This window comes from Clinocottus analis, unplaced genomic scaffold, assembly GCF_023055335.1.
Source record: "Clinocottus analis isolate CAN_PGR_092001 unplaced genomic scaffold, fCliAna1.0.p SCAF_1, whole genome shotgun sequence".
NCBI lineage: Eukaryota > Metazoa > Chordata > Actinopteri > Perciformes > Cottidae > Clinocottus > Clinocottus analis.
This window is the reverse complement of record NW_027175820.1, coordinates 17,787,944-17,802,643: the sequence shown is the minus strand read 5'-3', so window position 1 is coordinate 17,802,643 and position 14,700 is coordinate 17,787,944. Positions and strand designations below refer to the sequence as shown.

Genomic DNA, 14,700 nt, shown 5'->3' with positions numbered 1-14,700 from the left:
TTGCTTTTAATGGTTTGGCTGCATGCAAAATATGGGAAAGAAAAAGTTAAAACAGCTATGCGGAACTGTCTTTTTTTGCAGACAGCAACATGTTTTGGTTTCATTAAATATATTGATTTGGTTGTATTTCAAACCTAATAAGTCCAATCTGTGTGGAGGAAATCGTCCCATTTTTACACATGCATGCCTCTGATTGTCTGTATGAGCGCGGTTATCTTTTGCAAAAGAACATTTGGGGATTGATTGTAAAAAACAAACAAAAAAAAACATGTTGGGTTTAGTCAAATTATTTCAATTCATCTTTGCTTATTTTCATCTCGATTAAAAGAAAGACATTGCAGAGAGAAGACAGAACCTGGATGAGCGCGGGAATTATTTTAGTTTGGGCTCACACAACAAATATTAAGATTTTTTACATATTAATTGCATGTTTTTAGTTTTCAAATTGTAGTTGATTTATAAATGAATGTTGATGGTATAATATAGTAATAATCTTTATGTATTACTTCCCCAAAAAATATGAATGAATAAACAAATAGAAAATCTTTCCGTTCCAATGTGAGTAACAGTACACTATTTGTAAATTGTACTTGCATATAATCACCGTTACATGCAGACCATTTAGATCGTAGTGTACTGTATTCACAATTTCCATGTTAATTACAGTTTGTGAGCTTCATCTTTTCACTGCACTGAGTTGCAATGCGAATGACACTCCAATATCCACAATATGACTTCCTCTTGATACTACGTAAAGCAATGCATTATTCATTCATAGGATGTTTGTGTTTCTTTTGTCACACTAATGTGTTTGGAAGCCTGGCGTACACTTCATGGTCCTTGGCTCATTCATCTTTAACTATTGATTGTCTCCTTTTGCTTTCCTCTTGTTACCAGCACTAATCTTCACGGTGGTTGGGCAGAATGTTGCTTCCTCTGCAAGCCTCAGAAAATGAACGCCACTCTGTGTGATTCTGCAGCGATCATGTACCTGCTCCTGACAATGGACCACCAACCGAATGCCAACTGCTCCTCGCCCTCTTCCAACTGGACAGTGGGGTTTGATGCCCTGCAGCTGCCCACATTCACAACAGCAGCGCAAGTCAGAGTGATTATCACCTGCATTCTCTGCGGCATATCGGCCTTCTGCAACCTCGCTGTGCTCTGGGCGGCGTGCCGAGATGGGAAACGCAAATCCCACGTCAAGGTGCTGATCATCAACCTGACGGTTGCTGATCTGCTGGTCACCTTCATCGTGATGCCTGTGGACGCCGCGTGGAACATCACAGTCCAGTGGCTTGCTGGGGACTTTGCCTGCAGGCTACTGATGTTTCTTAAGTTGCAGGCGATGTACTCCTGCGCCTTTGTCACTGTGGTGATCAGTCTGGATCGGCAGTCAGCCATACTCAACCCTCTGGCTATCAGTAAAGCCAGGAAGAGGAACAGGGTCATGCTGACGGTGGCGTGGGTTATGAGCGTGGTGCTATCAGTCCCTCAGGTAAGGTCAGGTGTCCACGCTGGCGTCAAGGGCCGGAGGTCAGGACTGTTTTTTATGAGATAAACAGGTTTTCATGAAACACGTCATGTCCAGAACATTAACATGCACAGAGGAACATAGTCAGTTTCTATCGTCTCACGTAATTCTCACATCATCGGCTCAAAATAAGTATGTCAACTATCTAAAAAGTTAGTAGTTTATTCCTTCTGAGCCATCTGTTGCTCAATTACCATTACGCTGGATTTTTCAGTGATCAATTCATGAATTAATTCTTATTACCCTCTTTTCCTTCGCCAGATGTTTCTTTTTCACAATGTGACCATCATCCTTCCCGAGGACTTCACTCAGTGTACCACACGTGGAAGTTTCGTCACTCACTGGCATGAAACGTGCTACAACATGTTCACTTTTTCCTGCCTGTTCCTGCTGCCTCTGGTCATCATGATCACCTGCTACACAAGGATCTTCTGTGAGATCTCCAAACGACTGAAAAAGGACAACTGTGAGTTCAAATGGTGTCTGAATCTCTGTGATTTGGTTTACTTCAGTGATTAGTATACAACATAACGACTGCTGTCGTCTGTTTGACCCTTTTATTAATACAAGCACATTGATAAAAGCGAAGCTGTGTTTGTAAGATGATTTCATGCTTTTTTGATCTTAGAAACAACTGGACCCACATCTATAGTAATGATGTGAGCAGCAATAAAAACATCTATTAAAATAATCATCAGTATCTTTTCCCAGTCCTGGTTTATTTTGGATAATTCATGACCCCACTGTGCACAATTATTTTCACAGAATAAATCTACTGAGGAAGAAGTCACTAAAATGTTAACAGTGCATTCTGTGGATTATTTAAAGTAACAGCGACAGATGTTCAGCTTTAGGGATGGCAATGCAAGTCTGTTGTCGAAAGTTGGTCCACACTGAAGAAACTGTCTGATAGATTGCAGCAAAATGTATGAGCCCCTGACTTTTCCTCTGGCGTCACCATGGGGTTTACATTTTGGGGCTTTTCAAAGACACTTTTACAACTACCGCGTACATTTACATAATATTTGGTGCAGATATGGTGGTCAGAAAAGGAATTTTAATAACATTGACGCTGCTATACTTCTAGATTTCGGACTTTCTTTTTGTAATCAGCCAATTTTAGCATGCAGTAATGGTAGGCGTGGTAAATAATCTACTAGCTAAACAACCACATGTAAGCATTGTAACTCAGAGCATGTTAACCAGCTCGCCGTTGTACTAATTGAGCTCAAAACAACACAAAAGTGTCACTTGTTGATTTAAATGTAATTTTTCAATGGTGTGAGATAGAAACCTTAAAACTTGGCCCAATAAAACAAAAACTATCCGTAATATAAGTTAGAGCTGTAAACAAACCTTTTTTAGATAGAAGTTACAATTATTGTGTCATACTAAAATAAATTAATCTGGTCTCAAATGTCACATTTAGAAACTAGTTGTACTAAAAAAAAATCTCTACCAGATCCCTCTACCAGTGAACCACACCTAAGCATAATGAATGACAGTATTACACTATGTTTTGTTAGTTTAGATTCAAGCCTTTTATAACATGTATTATGCTTCTATCATTTGTTCTGCTCCCAGTGCCCTCCAATGAATTGCATTTGCGTTGCTCAAAGAATAACATCCCCAGAGCCCGGATGAGAGCTCTAAAAATGAGTATCGTGATTGTCTCGTCTTTCATCATCTGCTGGACTCCATACTACCTGCTGGGCCTGTGGTACTGGTTCCTCCCCAACGACCTTGAGGGGAAGGTTTCCCAATCACTGACTCACATGCTGTTCATCTTCGGGCTCGTCAATGCCTGCCTGGACCCGCTCATCTACGGCCTGTTCACCATCCACTTCCGAAAGGGGCTTCGGAGGTTTTACTGCAACGCCACCACAGTGTCCGACCTCGGCAACGACACGGTTTTAACTGGTTCTTTCACTTGTGCTGCCAACTCTTTGCCACTGAAAAGAAAGGTGAGCCCTGCTATCCAGGAGAGGTTCACGTTGTGCGGCGGTAACCACAGCAAAGCAGAGTCGACGTCACCAAGAAGCAGCTTCTTCACAGCAGAGAATTATGCAGAGAGAGATGCAAATCAGTCCAGCCACGAGAGCATCACATGAGGAGAAGACAGGGTGGAGGCTCCCTGACCATTTTTACAAGTGTTTTATTTATTCTAATGTATGTAATGTCTGACTGTCTGCTGTGTGGAGTTCTGTATTCCCTGAATACTATATATGTGCCATTTTGATACTTCACTCGTAACAATCAGAGCTGCCATTAAACACAGACTTTCATATTTCCTTAAAGTGGGAAAGCTTGATAAAATAAACATACAGTCAAAACCCAACATTAACATAATAAGCTTCTGTTATGAAGGAATGGTTAGCGCTCTATACATTGTAACTTGTGGTCATCTTAAATGATGTATTCAATGGGATTTGGAGTCTCTTGTGAATCCATTGCTGTTGGAAATGTTGCCAATTTTCAGAGGTGAAATTGCTGTCTCAAATGTGACTAAAATTGGAAGCACACAAATTCCTGTTGAACAGAAATGTCATTTCTGTGCGATGACGTATGCCGACGTCTATGTCTGATGTGCAACAGAAGGATTCCTAAGGGCGACTGCTGCTGTTAATCACTGATGATTCACCGTGTTCAAATGGAAAGGCCATTCCTACCCTATAATTGGGACAAATTGATGTGTGCAGAGATAACAAATAACTTTCAAATCATCCTCAGCTCAATGGGGGGAAAAAAACATGCATTTTTCTTTTGTTCAGAAGACAGAATGATACAGAGGTCAAGGTGCAGAGACTCACATAACTGGCATAACATGTCATTTTAGAAGTAGAGTCTCAAAACTTCATGAAGTTCTCTAATAAACATGATGTATTGAACATTTCATATACACATAACTTTAAAGGGAAATCTGAATCACTGACATTTTCAGCTAATTGGGCTTCTTACATTTTACAAAATACATTTATTTAGAAAAAGTACTTAATCCGGGCACAAGGATGTATTTTAGCCCTCCAGGCCTCATGTGGAAGATGTTCTACGTTACTGTGGCCAAGCGCAATACTAATTGTAAACTGATATAATAAACTTTATCCATTCTTTAAATTGGCCTAATCTTCTATTAACTTTGTATGCATGCATTCCTGTATCTATTTAATCTTCCCTCTCACAAGGGTGGCTGTATTATATCACTTCAAATTATTGAAATAGCCCTTGTGGTTGAGGAGAAAGACTAGAATTTCGTTAAAAAAAAAGAGGCAGTGCTTGAGATTTGTATTTGAAATATTCTGAGGATAATCAGACAAAGAGCCAACATTACTGTACTCCAATCTTAAAATATTTACATTGGTCACCTGACTGCCATATAAGTAATTAAAAAAATGTTCCTTATCCTCTTTTGATACATCTTTTATTTTCATATTATTTCCCTTTATTGTTTTATCATAAATCATTATGATTATCTGCTTTTATGTTAAGCGCTTTGTGTTGCATATTATGCATGCATTACACTACAAGTACTTTGAGACGTTATTTCTTGGTGTCCTGACCAGTCGGTAGTAAGTTAAATATGTTGGAAGGATGTGAATAAAATGGCGTTGAAGCTGGAAGTAATGGCAGCTTTGTTTTATCATGATATAGTGAAAGAAAATGTCCATGAAGCACAAATGTCACAAACAACTAACTAAAAAACATGGAACCAACAGCAAACTGTGACAAGAATTAGAGAAAAGTCTCCACCTCGTTGTAGGTGGTTCATTTAAGAGGCCATTGCTGCGTTGTTTTTAATGTCGGACGTTGACAACAACACAAGCCCGGCTCTTTGAATCCAGCACCTGCGCTTTCATTACGCTCAAAATTATTTTGGGCTGTTTGGCAGCAAAACTCATCAGAGCTTTTTAGAAATTTAAATGAGGCTTTCAAGCACATATTAAAATCTGTATCAGTTGTACCGGTTCCTTTTCACAGAGAGACACCACAGTATGATCTGATACGACTGGTGAGGATGGAGCACAAATGATGCAATAATGCAGATACACATTTCCATGCCAACAATGGGAGAGATGCCATCTAATGAACACTAAGCACATTCTGGCAAAAATAATCCCCAGTATTGTTCTGGAGACAATCTAAACTAATACAAAAAACAATCAGGACATATTCAATAGACACAAATTGCTGATTGGTTATAGCCGAGCAATATGATGTCTCTGATAGATAAGGATCTTCTGACTTATTCTCAACTAATTTATTGTATTCTTGGTACTCCAAAAAATACAGACAATGTTTGAGCACCCAGCGACTAATGCTGCCCACCAACCTTCATCTTTCTTCTGTGTGCGTGAAACTGAAAAGCTGTGTTTCTGCCTTTGAATTGTCACAAAGAAATGCTTTTAAACCGAGTCAAATGTTTGTTTTTCTTTCCAATAAATTAAAAACTGTATCAGTGGCATGAGATGGTTTAGCTGCAATAGAACATACCATACCTCTTCTTTTGTTACTACCTGAACAAGCAAACTAAACAGATGACACAAATTTAATACATTTAATTAAATCTAGCAAAATCTCTGCACCCTGCCCTGTTTTTTGTCTTCTGACATTAAAAACCTGGCCTATGAAACGTTCAAAGACCCTAAAGGCAAGAAAAAACCTTTGTGCCTTCATGCACTGATCCTTTTAAAATACATATTAGATACTGCCTTCCAGCACCACAGATTCAACATTTTTGTCAAATTCATTGCTTTTTGTAAAGCAAAAAAGGATCAGTGCATAAACTATTTTTGTTTTGTCTTAAAATTGAGAAAATAAATCCATTCAGGAAAAAAATATTTGTTCATTTATGGCATCAAGCTAAACCTGAGTTACTAGATTCAATGCTACTCCCAAGCAGATAACATATATGGTTTATTGGGAAAATATCTGAAATTTTATTTGTCAGAAATATATAAAAAATAAATAATTCTGTCTTCAAAACTATTTTCAAGACAATGCCTTATGATGTTTCAGAAAGAGTAATTCACCATCAGTGTACTGCACTAATTGCAGGAATTTCACATGGAAAAGGACATTTGTGTGTAAATGTGCACTGTACATTAGAAGAACCTTTTAACTAACATAAAATGAACATGCACACAAACAAAACATACAAGAGAACATCTGTGCAAATAAATCATTAGCTGCAGTTTCTCAGCTGGCTGCAGCTCTGCTGTGTGTCTGTTGTACCATCACTGCAGTTTCCGGGAACTGCTCCCATGTCTGCGTCAAAGCTTTGGTCCTTTCATCCACAGACAGCGCTCTTCACATGAAAACATAGGAAACACATGACAAAACACTGCTTTAACATTTAACTATGAATTGTTGTTGCTTTGTCCTTAGGACGAGAATCAACGCGTCACATGACTCCTCTTGGGAATACAGTTTAAAAAAAACAATTCGATATTACATACCGGTATTCAGATTATTGTGGCACAACAACATAAAATTGTCTACCTTTGCTGAAGGTAGAGATTGCAGGATTCCTCCAGAGTTCCACAGCTCAGTGTGTTTAGTTGTTGTGGAGAGTCTGGAAGTGACACAATATACGGCTCGATAATGTCAAGCTCTCCAAAACGGAAGATGAAAAGCTGACTCTGGCTTCCTACTTTAGAAGACGCACTGCAACTGGAGTTCTGGTCACCTAGTTGAGACATAAAAGCTTTTCGTTACAGTTGTTTGCCGACATATCCGTGTCAATATGAACTGTTTAAAAGTCATACTCCTCCAGAAATACACCATTGAGTCCCTCATCAAATTCATGCTTCCTGCTATGATGTAATGCACAACCAAACCCAAATGTGGCTTTGGGCTTACCTTGTATGAACAGAGTCTGCTGTTTGGTGTTCAGAGCATAAACAGGATGGTAGGGAGTGGCAATCCGATGAGTTGTGGGAAGCATCAAGAAGCAAACATTGGATCTTTTGATGACATCTTGAAGGAACATTTTTCCATTTGTTTGCACCACAAGTGACTAATTCAAACAAGAAAAATAAGACAGCAGGACTCAAAGAGTTGAAAATGATCATACTAAAAAATATTCGACTGTATTATGAGCTTTAAAATTTGTATCAAAAATCTGTGTTTTTACCAAACTCTGCAGAAACGGCACTGATGCAGTGACAGTTGGAATGTCCCCGCTGTCTTTTGGCCTGTAGAGATAAGGGAAATAATGTGTGAAACTGTTTTGTTTGATATAATATGATTGTATTTCACTTGACAGAAAAAAGTTAGAGGCATCCTTTAAATGAGGAAATATGTAAAACTCAGGTAACCTTTCAGACAGCTGCACTGTGCAGGACTGTGTCCCTCTTGCTGCGATGACTGTATGGATTGCTCCACTTTTACACAATAACAAAAGACAGACTTTTGCTCTTGTGAAAGTCTGGGAAATATCAGCACGCTCAGGCCAATAATCCACAAATTGTATCTTGAAGAAGGCACTGTCTGTTGCTGAGACAAAGACAACTGACAATGGAGACCCTGAAGGAAAGACAGGAAGAAGATAACCAAACCTTGTTTATGTTACAAGCCTCTGACAAGCAAAGGTGTCTGTTAGCTGGGCAACGCACGCACGCACACACACACTATGTGTACACACACACACACACACACACACACACAGACACACACACACACACACACACACACACACACACACACACACACACACAGTGCAGTCAAAATTATTGAAATGTTCAACATTACAATCAAGAGCTTTTCATTAAGAGTATTCTAATGCATTTTAGTTCTATATCTAAACAGCACCGGGGTCAGATTTGATAACATTTTAGAGACACGTCAATATAGGATTTGCTCACCAGACTGCCTGTCCCACACACACACCAAAGCATCATCGAGCCCAAGAGCTATGTAATGGCTGCATCTGCTAACAGCTGAGCAGAGGATTTTCTTCGCATTTGGCCACAGAACATCTGGCATGGGTTCCACATCTGTGTCAAAATGGGCAAGGGTCAAAACCCAAAAAGTATGCCTATTATTCTTGTACAACGAAAAAAGTACAGCGAACTAAAAGTATTAACAGCAGCCATCACACCGAGCAGATAACACCATGCCTGTTTTGTTCTTTGGTGCTTTTTGCAGCAAGTACTGAAGAACATTATGGCTGCCACTCCACCACACACAGACAGCAACAGGCAATCCTGCTGAGAAAAATCAGAGATGAATGGACATGTAAATTAGCGCAAATGTCTCTAAAACAGAAGCCAATCATGGCAAATTCCCAAATTCAACACTGAAATCCCAGATACTCGAAAAAAAAAGCCAAACAAACCTGGCTGAGACTTTCCTTTAATGCCACCAAGAAACTGACCACAAGGCAGAAGGAAGTGCTGGGTGCAACTTCTGAAAAAGATCAATGTGACTGATATGAGACAAGAAAATTGCTGAGCATCTGCATTTACATTTAATCATTTACATGATTAGGCAATATAACCAGCAACTCATTTTGGTTGCAAAAGTGGGGATGGAGTCAGGGAGTCCTAAGCCCAACCAAATCATTAAATAGACACTTATATGCTCAAAAGTATTCCGTCAAGGAACATTTAAATATTAAATGTAAATGTATTAAACAAGATCAAAGCATCTTAGCTGTGAAATGCTGAATACATTTGTGTAAACTTTGTCGTACCGTGGGCTTTCATTCTTTTCCTTTGGTTTTCCTGCATCTTTGTTAAAACACGGTTCCTCCAATTGACGACTGCTGCTGGTTTGGACTTCCTGAGACACACATTGTGAAAGCCAATCTGTTATCTGGAACACCTCAAGTGGACCAGTCGACGTCCCTGCAGAAGAGCAGAAACATGCCGGGATATTGATTCTTTGCCGTAATGTGTGCTCATGCTTATTCTATTACTTTTATTTGCAACATCAACAAAACAGAAACAACTTTTGGGAATCTCCAGTTGTTAAAACAAGAGATAATGTTTATAATTGGATTTCTTTACACACTATAATTGTAAACACTGTTGCTAATAAAGTTATACCTGTTGGAATTTTGGGTGGCTTGATTTTAATCACAACAGCAACTGGAGACCATTTCACATCCACTTCTCCAGATGCGTTTGGGTCCTGAGGATTAAAAGAAATTCCAACTGCCTAAACCTGACATTGTAATGTAATATTGGTAACATTGTAGATTATAGCAGCAGCTAAACAGGCATACATTACATTTAATATAAATAATAACAGTCAAAAAAAGTTTCAAAGTGTACTGTACTGTATTTAGTATTTTTTCACTAAAACAAAAAAAAAAAGATAAAACCACTTGACAATCAAATGAAATTGTGAGTAAGACACCGAAGTGATGCCTAATCAACAACCATGTTCAAACCAGCCTCCTGGTACACCACCTGTTTTTGTGATAGTGTTGTCTCCATCTCTTTCAGCCATGCTTCTGAGGGGAAGTGATACACCTCGAGCCAAACGACACCATTACCTGACAGAGAGGTAGAACTCATGTGGATGAATGTTTGAATGTGAAGTCTTTAATTAAAACCATATATTACTGATAGCTCAAACAGGAAGTAACGTCCTTACTTACAACTGATTGACGCAGCTCCATAATCTCCCCCTTCAGACAGTTCAAATGTCAAGCAAATGCTCCTTTTGTTGATATTTTCCTGAGGATGAAATCATTTTTTAATCTGTTCATTTTCAATTTATTCAATTCCTAAAAGTATTACATTTTTTTTGTAAAATTAATCCTATAAATATACACATTATTTTGCAAACCATCACAAAAAAGAACAACACAGCCCCAAGAACATTTAAAAAACATTATATTTTTTTGTGGTGTGTAAAAAAAAGATTTCTATACGCACCATGGTGTTAATAACACTAAGGGAGTGAATAGTTTCACAGTGATATGCAAAGACTCTCGCAACACCTGCAGTGGAAGATGAAAGCAGCTGACATCATTATGATGATACAATTTACAGCCGGGTGTTATTGTCTCTGTGCAGTAATAATTCATGAATTCAGGATCAGACATTTCAACCGTCAATCTGTATTTGTTATATTGTGACAATCTGCATTTTATTGTCCGGCAGGGATGAGAGAAACATATTACTCACCCATATCATCAACAGTGCCAAGCAGATAGGCGGTCTCAGCCATTCTGGTCATCTGAATAGAAGTAATTTCCAGAGCGTCCTGCTGCCACTCTGCAGCACAGCACAGAGAAGATGCGCACCACACAGACAAGCCCTGGGAGTGACCCAGGCTGAGGTACATGCCGTCTTCCGAGCACGCGAGGCAGTTGGTGCTCTCTGGAAGCTGACAAGAGTCCCACATTTCCTTAGAAAACACTGATCTTTTCATTCAATCACTATATTTTCGCTAGAATAAAAAGCAAAAGGCTTTATGTGCCTGTAGAGCCTTTCGGACACATTTGTGACTAAGCTCCCCAAATAACTTTGACAGTATTTGACATTATTTAAAATAATACAAAGTTTAAGAAGCATTTTGCAAGATGGTTTGTCAAATATTTGCTGTTCAACATCTCTGTCATGAACTATTTCCAGACATATCTTGAAACTACCCATCCGTACCTGTGTTGCACTGGATGGGTCCAAACTAGGTGTTTTCTCTGTGGATGTCTCTGTTTCGCAGGTGGCTTCCATTTCAGAGTCGGGGGTTCTCTCGTGTACGATGGACATCCACTAAATTTAAAAAAAAAATGTAAGCAAAGCACTTTGTTAGCGGTAACCTGATACGTTTGTTATAGATGAGCAAGAGATCAAGGTAATCTACAGATGTCATCATCATTAATAATGTTTTAACTTCCGCCTTGTCCCATGTGGTGTCTATTCTAACTATGCAGATAGTGGTGGAAGAATACTTTAATCATTTAGTTAAGCAAAGGATCCACATGAAATACCCCATCACAAGGAAAGGTCTAGCATTCATACTAAGGACAGAAGCAACTATTGACATCAATTTACACTTATTCCTATGTGCAAAGCAAAAAACTAAGTATGTAAGGTGAGTATTTTTTAGTTTTGATAGATCATCCCTGACTCACTCAAGGTACAGGAGGCATTTTAATGTTATAAGCTGAGCTCATTCCCACTCCTATTACTTACTTGTACTATTGGGTTGTCTGTAACGATGCAACATTTTATAAGTCGATCATGTGTTTGTAAGCAGCTGGTTAAGGGAAAGTTGAGGAGAAAAGTACATTTGCACGTTGTGAAGCTAAAGTATAAAGTAGCATGCTATTGAAATGCGCGAGTGAAAAATAAAAATAAAAAAAACTGGAGAAAACTGTCCAAAACAAATATGACCGTTGAATTTGTTGAATATAATATAGCTAATAGAAATGACGTCAGCTACAGCCGTCTGTATCCGGCTGAGAAAGAGAGGCACGCCATCTGTTTTTCACGCCACACCAACGCGAACATTAACGTGGCAGCACGAACGGAAGGAAGAGCTCACGGTGACCTCGGGTTCGTTGTGAAATATCCTTTAAGTGTCGTTGAACTGTCCTTTACCTTCCTGTCGTCGTGAGCCAGCGGTGTTACCTCAGTGTCCCTCCAGCGAGCTGCTGTTTACCACGGTCGTCATGACAGCTGGTCGTAAAGCAGACCTTACTGTTGTCAACATCTCCAGTGACAATCTTGTATTTTTATTTTACGGTTCAGGTATTATTTGACACGTATCATAGTGTTAAATGTAATTTTATTCCTCCACATAATCGCTTTGGTCTTCTTTACGGTTCTGCCACGAATAAACAACTTCCGGTGTCAAAACTCAAGCTTCAGGCTTCGGTCGTAATTATCTCCAAAGATCAATATGCACAATTTAAGGTATTAAAAAAAAAGAATTCTTAAAAAAAATACATCTGTAGAATCAACAAGGTGATGTTTTATTTTGTATAATTTAGTACTGTTTCTACTGTTGTAATAATGAATAACGGGACTAAACACTAAGAAAAAAACAATAAGAACAACTTCTGTCTGGGTTCCAGTTTGTGAACAATTCCTCTGGCCCTTTAAAATATTGTAATAACTTATAAACGTTGTGTTTTAGGGTTTTAAAATAAGCCATCATGTTTGCAGTTACAAAAGTTACATTATGGAGACTTCAAGCTTAATCGAAGAGCTAAAAAGACCTTGCTGTCAGAACATTTTTTTTTCACAACCTGGCATTTTAAGGGTTGAGTGTGATTTCATACATTATGTATTACATCTTATTAAAGTCATTAGCAATTTATAAACTTCTAATAAATAGTCACTTATTAGAAAGAATTACCTCATTTCTGGGGTCTCATCATTAAATGAGTCATTTTGTTCAAGACACCTAATCAATAAACCATCAAATACAGCGAAACATCACAGTGCAGTAGACTTTCAGACAACTGCACAGCTGATCAATGCTGTGATTAAAGAAAACATACGTTATATGATCAAGATTGATGTAGATTACCTGCATCGGAAATTCAAAGACAACGGCTCAAAACAAAATCACTTTGATGTTTTTATTCCTTTAAACTCTGCACAACATGAAAAGAGAAAGTACACATCTGTAAAATGTAGTTCATAAAATATTTCCTCTCTTCTCCAACTCCTCTGTGACAAAGACGAGGCTTTCCCTTCAGCAGGTATGTAGTACAAAAACAAAAACACATACTGTGCAGTACTGGTGCCTTGTAAATAAATAGCTCCAGTCCAAAAAACAAAACACTTCATGATTTCTTTTGTAGCTTGTGATTAAGACTTGCACAGATACATACAATTAATTTAGTGCTTTTGGAAGAAATATTCTGTCTTCAAGACCAGTGATCCATTTATCCCACTCGCATATCCCACAGATAATTATGGTCTCCATCAAACTCAATAACCCACAGATAATTATAGTCTCCAATCAACCACTTGACGCCATTATACGTGTCCGCTCCCTGAAACCTGATGATAATTCCCACCCACTACATGATTGAGTCATGGGATTGAATATTTCAACAATATTTTTTTTTGTGCTTTAAATATAGCAGGAATCACTGGAGACGACCGTCCAATCAAACTTTTCCATGTGCTCAGAGCTGTCAACAGGAATATCAGCCGCAGTATAAAAGTGGTATTCCTAGAGATAAACACCTGACCACACATCTCACTGATGGTCATGAGAAACAGAGTACCAGATTACAAATGCATCCGAATAATGCGGAATGCCGTCACAGCCAATCAAACTGTGCATTAGATTTTTTTGTATATTACATAATGAAACATTTCCTTTAGAAAGCAAACGTGTGGAAAAGCCGCTGTTGGCATTCATTTCAACAGAGAAATGGCTAAAACAAGTTTAAATGTTACAGCTAACAGAAATATAAGGCAGACAACAGATGTGTGTGGATAATGACTCCTTGTTGATATTGGCAGTTTTAAGATTTTGACCTATAAAAATGTAATATTAAGGCTTCCATGTCATTGACTGCGTGATAACATTCTGGACAATTACAATCTGCATGAACGTTTAACTAGTCTCCTGTCCCCGTTTTCAGGCTGGGTTTAGTGCAAAATAAAAAATGAATGAGCAACAATTATTAACTGGAAATTGAGGGATACAAACCCTCCAGGCTAGTGTTTGACATAGTACCACAAATCTTTATGATATTCCCATTCACTCGTCACAACTGTGTCAGGTTGCAGTTACGTAAAATGTTCACCAAACCTTTGATCTGCTCACAATCTCCCATCGAGCAACTTGGAACAAACAAACACTTTGATCTAACAAGACCTGACGCATCAAGCTGAGGAGACAAGCAGCACAGAATAAAGGCAGGTGGCTTCAAAATAAATACATCAGTAGTTTCAAGGAAGAAATAAAGAGAGAAAGACACTTCTATCCAGTGGGTCAGAATACTGTAAACTAGAATTAGGGCCCGATCTTCACGAAAATGTTACAACAGCCATCAAGGCCGAGCAGGTTGGTCCATTTCCCAGTCACTCAAAAGAAAGGGGTGTGGTGAATAAATACTTTAAACACAAGTGCATTTTGGAGATAGCATCAAACTAAATCTTAACATAAACCATTCAACTTGTTCTCAGTGGAATCAGCTGCTTTCAAAATGTTAGCAAGCATTTTATAAGCAAGAATTTGAAAATGTA

The 14,700-nt window shown here is 38.5% G+C and overlaps 2 protein-coding genes across 2 annotated transcripts; one reads left to right on the top strand and one right to left on the bottom strand.

The window, feature by feature from the left end:
• Positions 1 to 952: 952 nt before the first annotated feature.
• Positions 953 to 3,979, top strand: LOC137783118 (putative gonadotropin-releasing hormone II receptor). The gene is made up of 3 exons (XM_068572909.1): positions 953 to 1,498; positions 1,796 to 2,000; positions 3,119 to 3,979. Exons 1-3 carry the CDS (start codon positions 953 to 955, stop codon positions 3,643 to 3,645), a joined length of 1,278 nt encoding a protein of 425 aa, XP_068429010.1. The 3' UTR covers positions 3,646 to 3,979.
• A 2,402-nt stretch (positions 3,980 to 6,381) lies between these two features.
• wdr93 (WD repeat domain 93) lies at positions 6,382 to 12,222 on the bottom strand. Its single transcript, XM_068574758.1, has 16 exons — positions 12,088 to 12,222; positions 11,146 to 11,256; positions 10,669 to 10,870; positions 10,417 to 10,481; positions 10,137 to 10,215; positions 9,946 to 10,031; positions 9,580 to 9,664; positions 9,225 to 9,378; positions 8,868 to 8,938; positions 8,650 to 8,736; positions 8,395 to 8,526; positions 7,849 to 8,056; positions 7,665 to 7,725; positions 7,391 to 7,547; positions 7,031 to 7,217; positions 6,382 to 6,836 (listed from the first exon to the last, which is right to left on the bottom strand). The coding sequence occupies exons 2-16, from the start codon at positions 11,251 to 11,253 to the stop codon at positions 6,728 to 6,730; spliced, it is 1,791 nt and encodes a 596-aa protein (XP_068430859.1). The 5' UTR covers positions 11,254 to 11,256; positions 12,088 to 12,222; the 3' UTR covers positions 6,382 to 6,727.
• Positions 12,223 to 14,700: the final 2,478 nt, after the last annotated feature.

Bases quoted from the DNA above. Each gene is read 5' to 3' on its own strand.
- LOC137783118 (XM_068572909.1), top strand. From the start codon at position 953: ATGAACGCCACTCTGTGTGATTCTGCAGCGATCATGTACCTGCTCCTG. The intron at 1,499-1,795 runs GTAAGGTCAGGT...TTCCTTCGCCAG, and splicing joins TGGTGCTATCAGTCCCTCAG to ATGTTTCTTTTTCACAATGT. The intron at 2,001-3,118 runs GTGAGTTCAAAT...TTCTGCTCCCAG, and splicing joins ACGACTGAAAAAGGACAACT to TGCCCTCCAATGAATTGCAT.
- wdr93 (XM_068574758.1), bottom strand. From the start codon at position 11,253: ATGTCCATCGTACACGAGAGAACCCCCGACTCTGAAATGGAAGCCACC. The intron at 9,379-9,579 runs GTATAACTTTAT...GCTCTTCTGCAG, and splicing joins GCCACCCAAAATTCCAACAG to GGACGTCGACTGGTCCACTT. The intron at 7,218-7,390 runs GTAAGCCCAAAG...TGTCTCAACTAG, and splicing joins GCAGACTCTGTTCATACAAG to GTGACCAGAACTCCAGTTGC.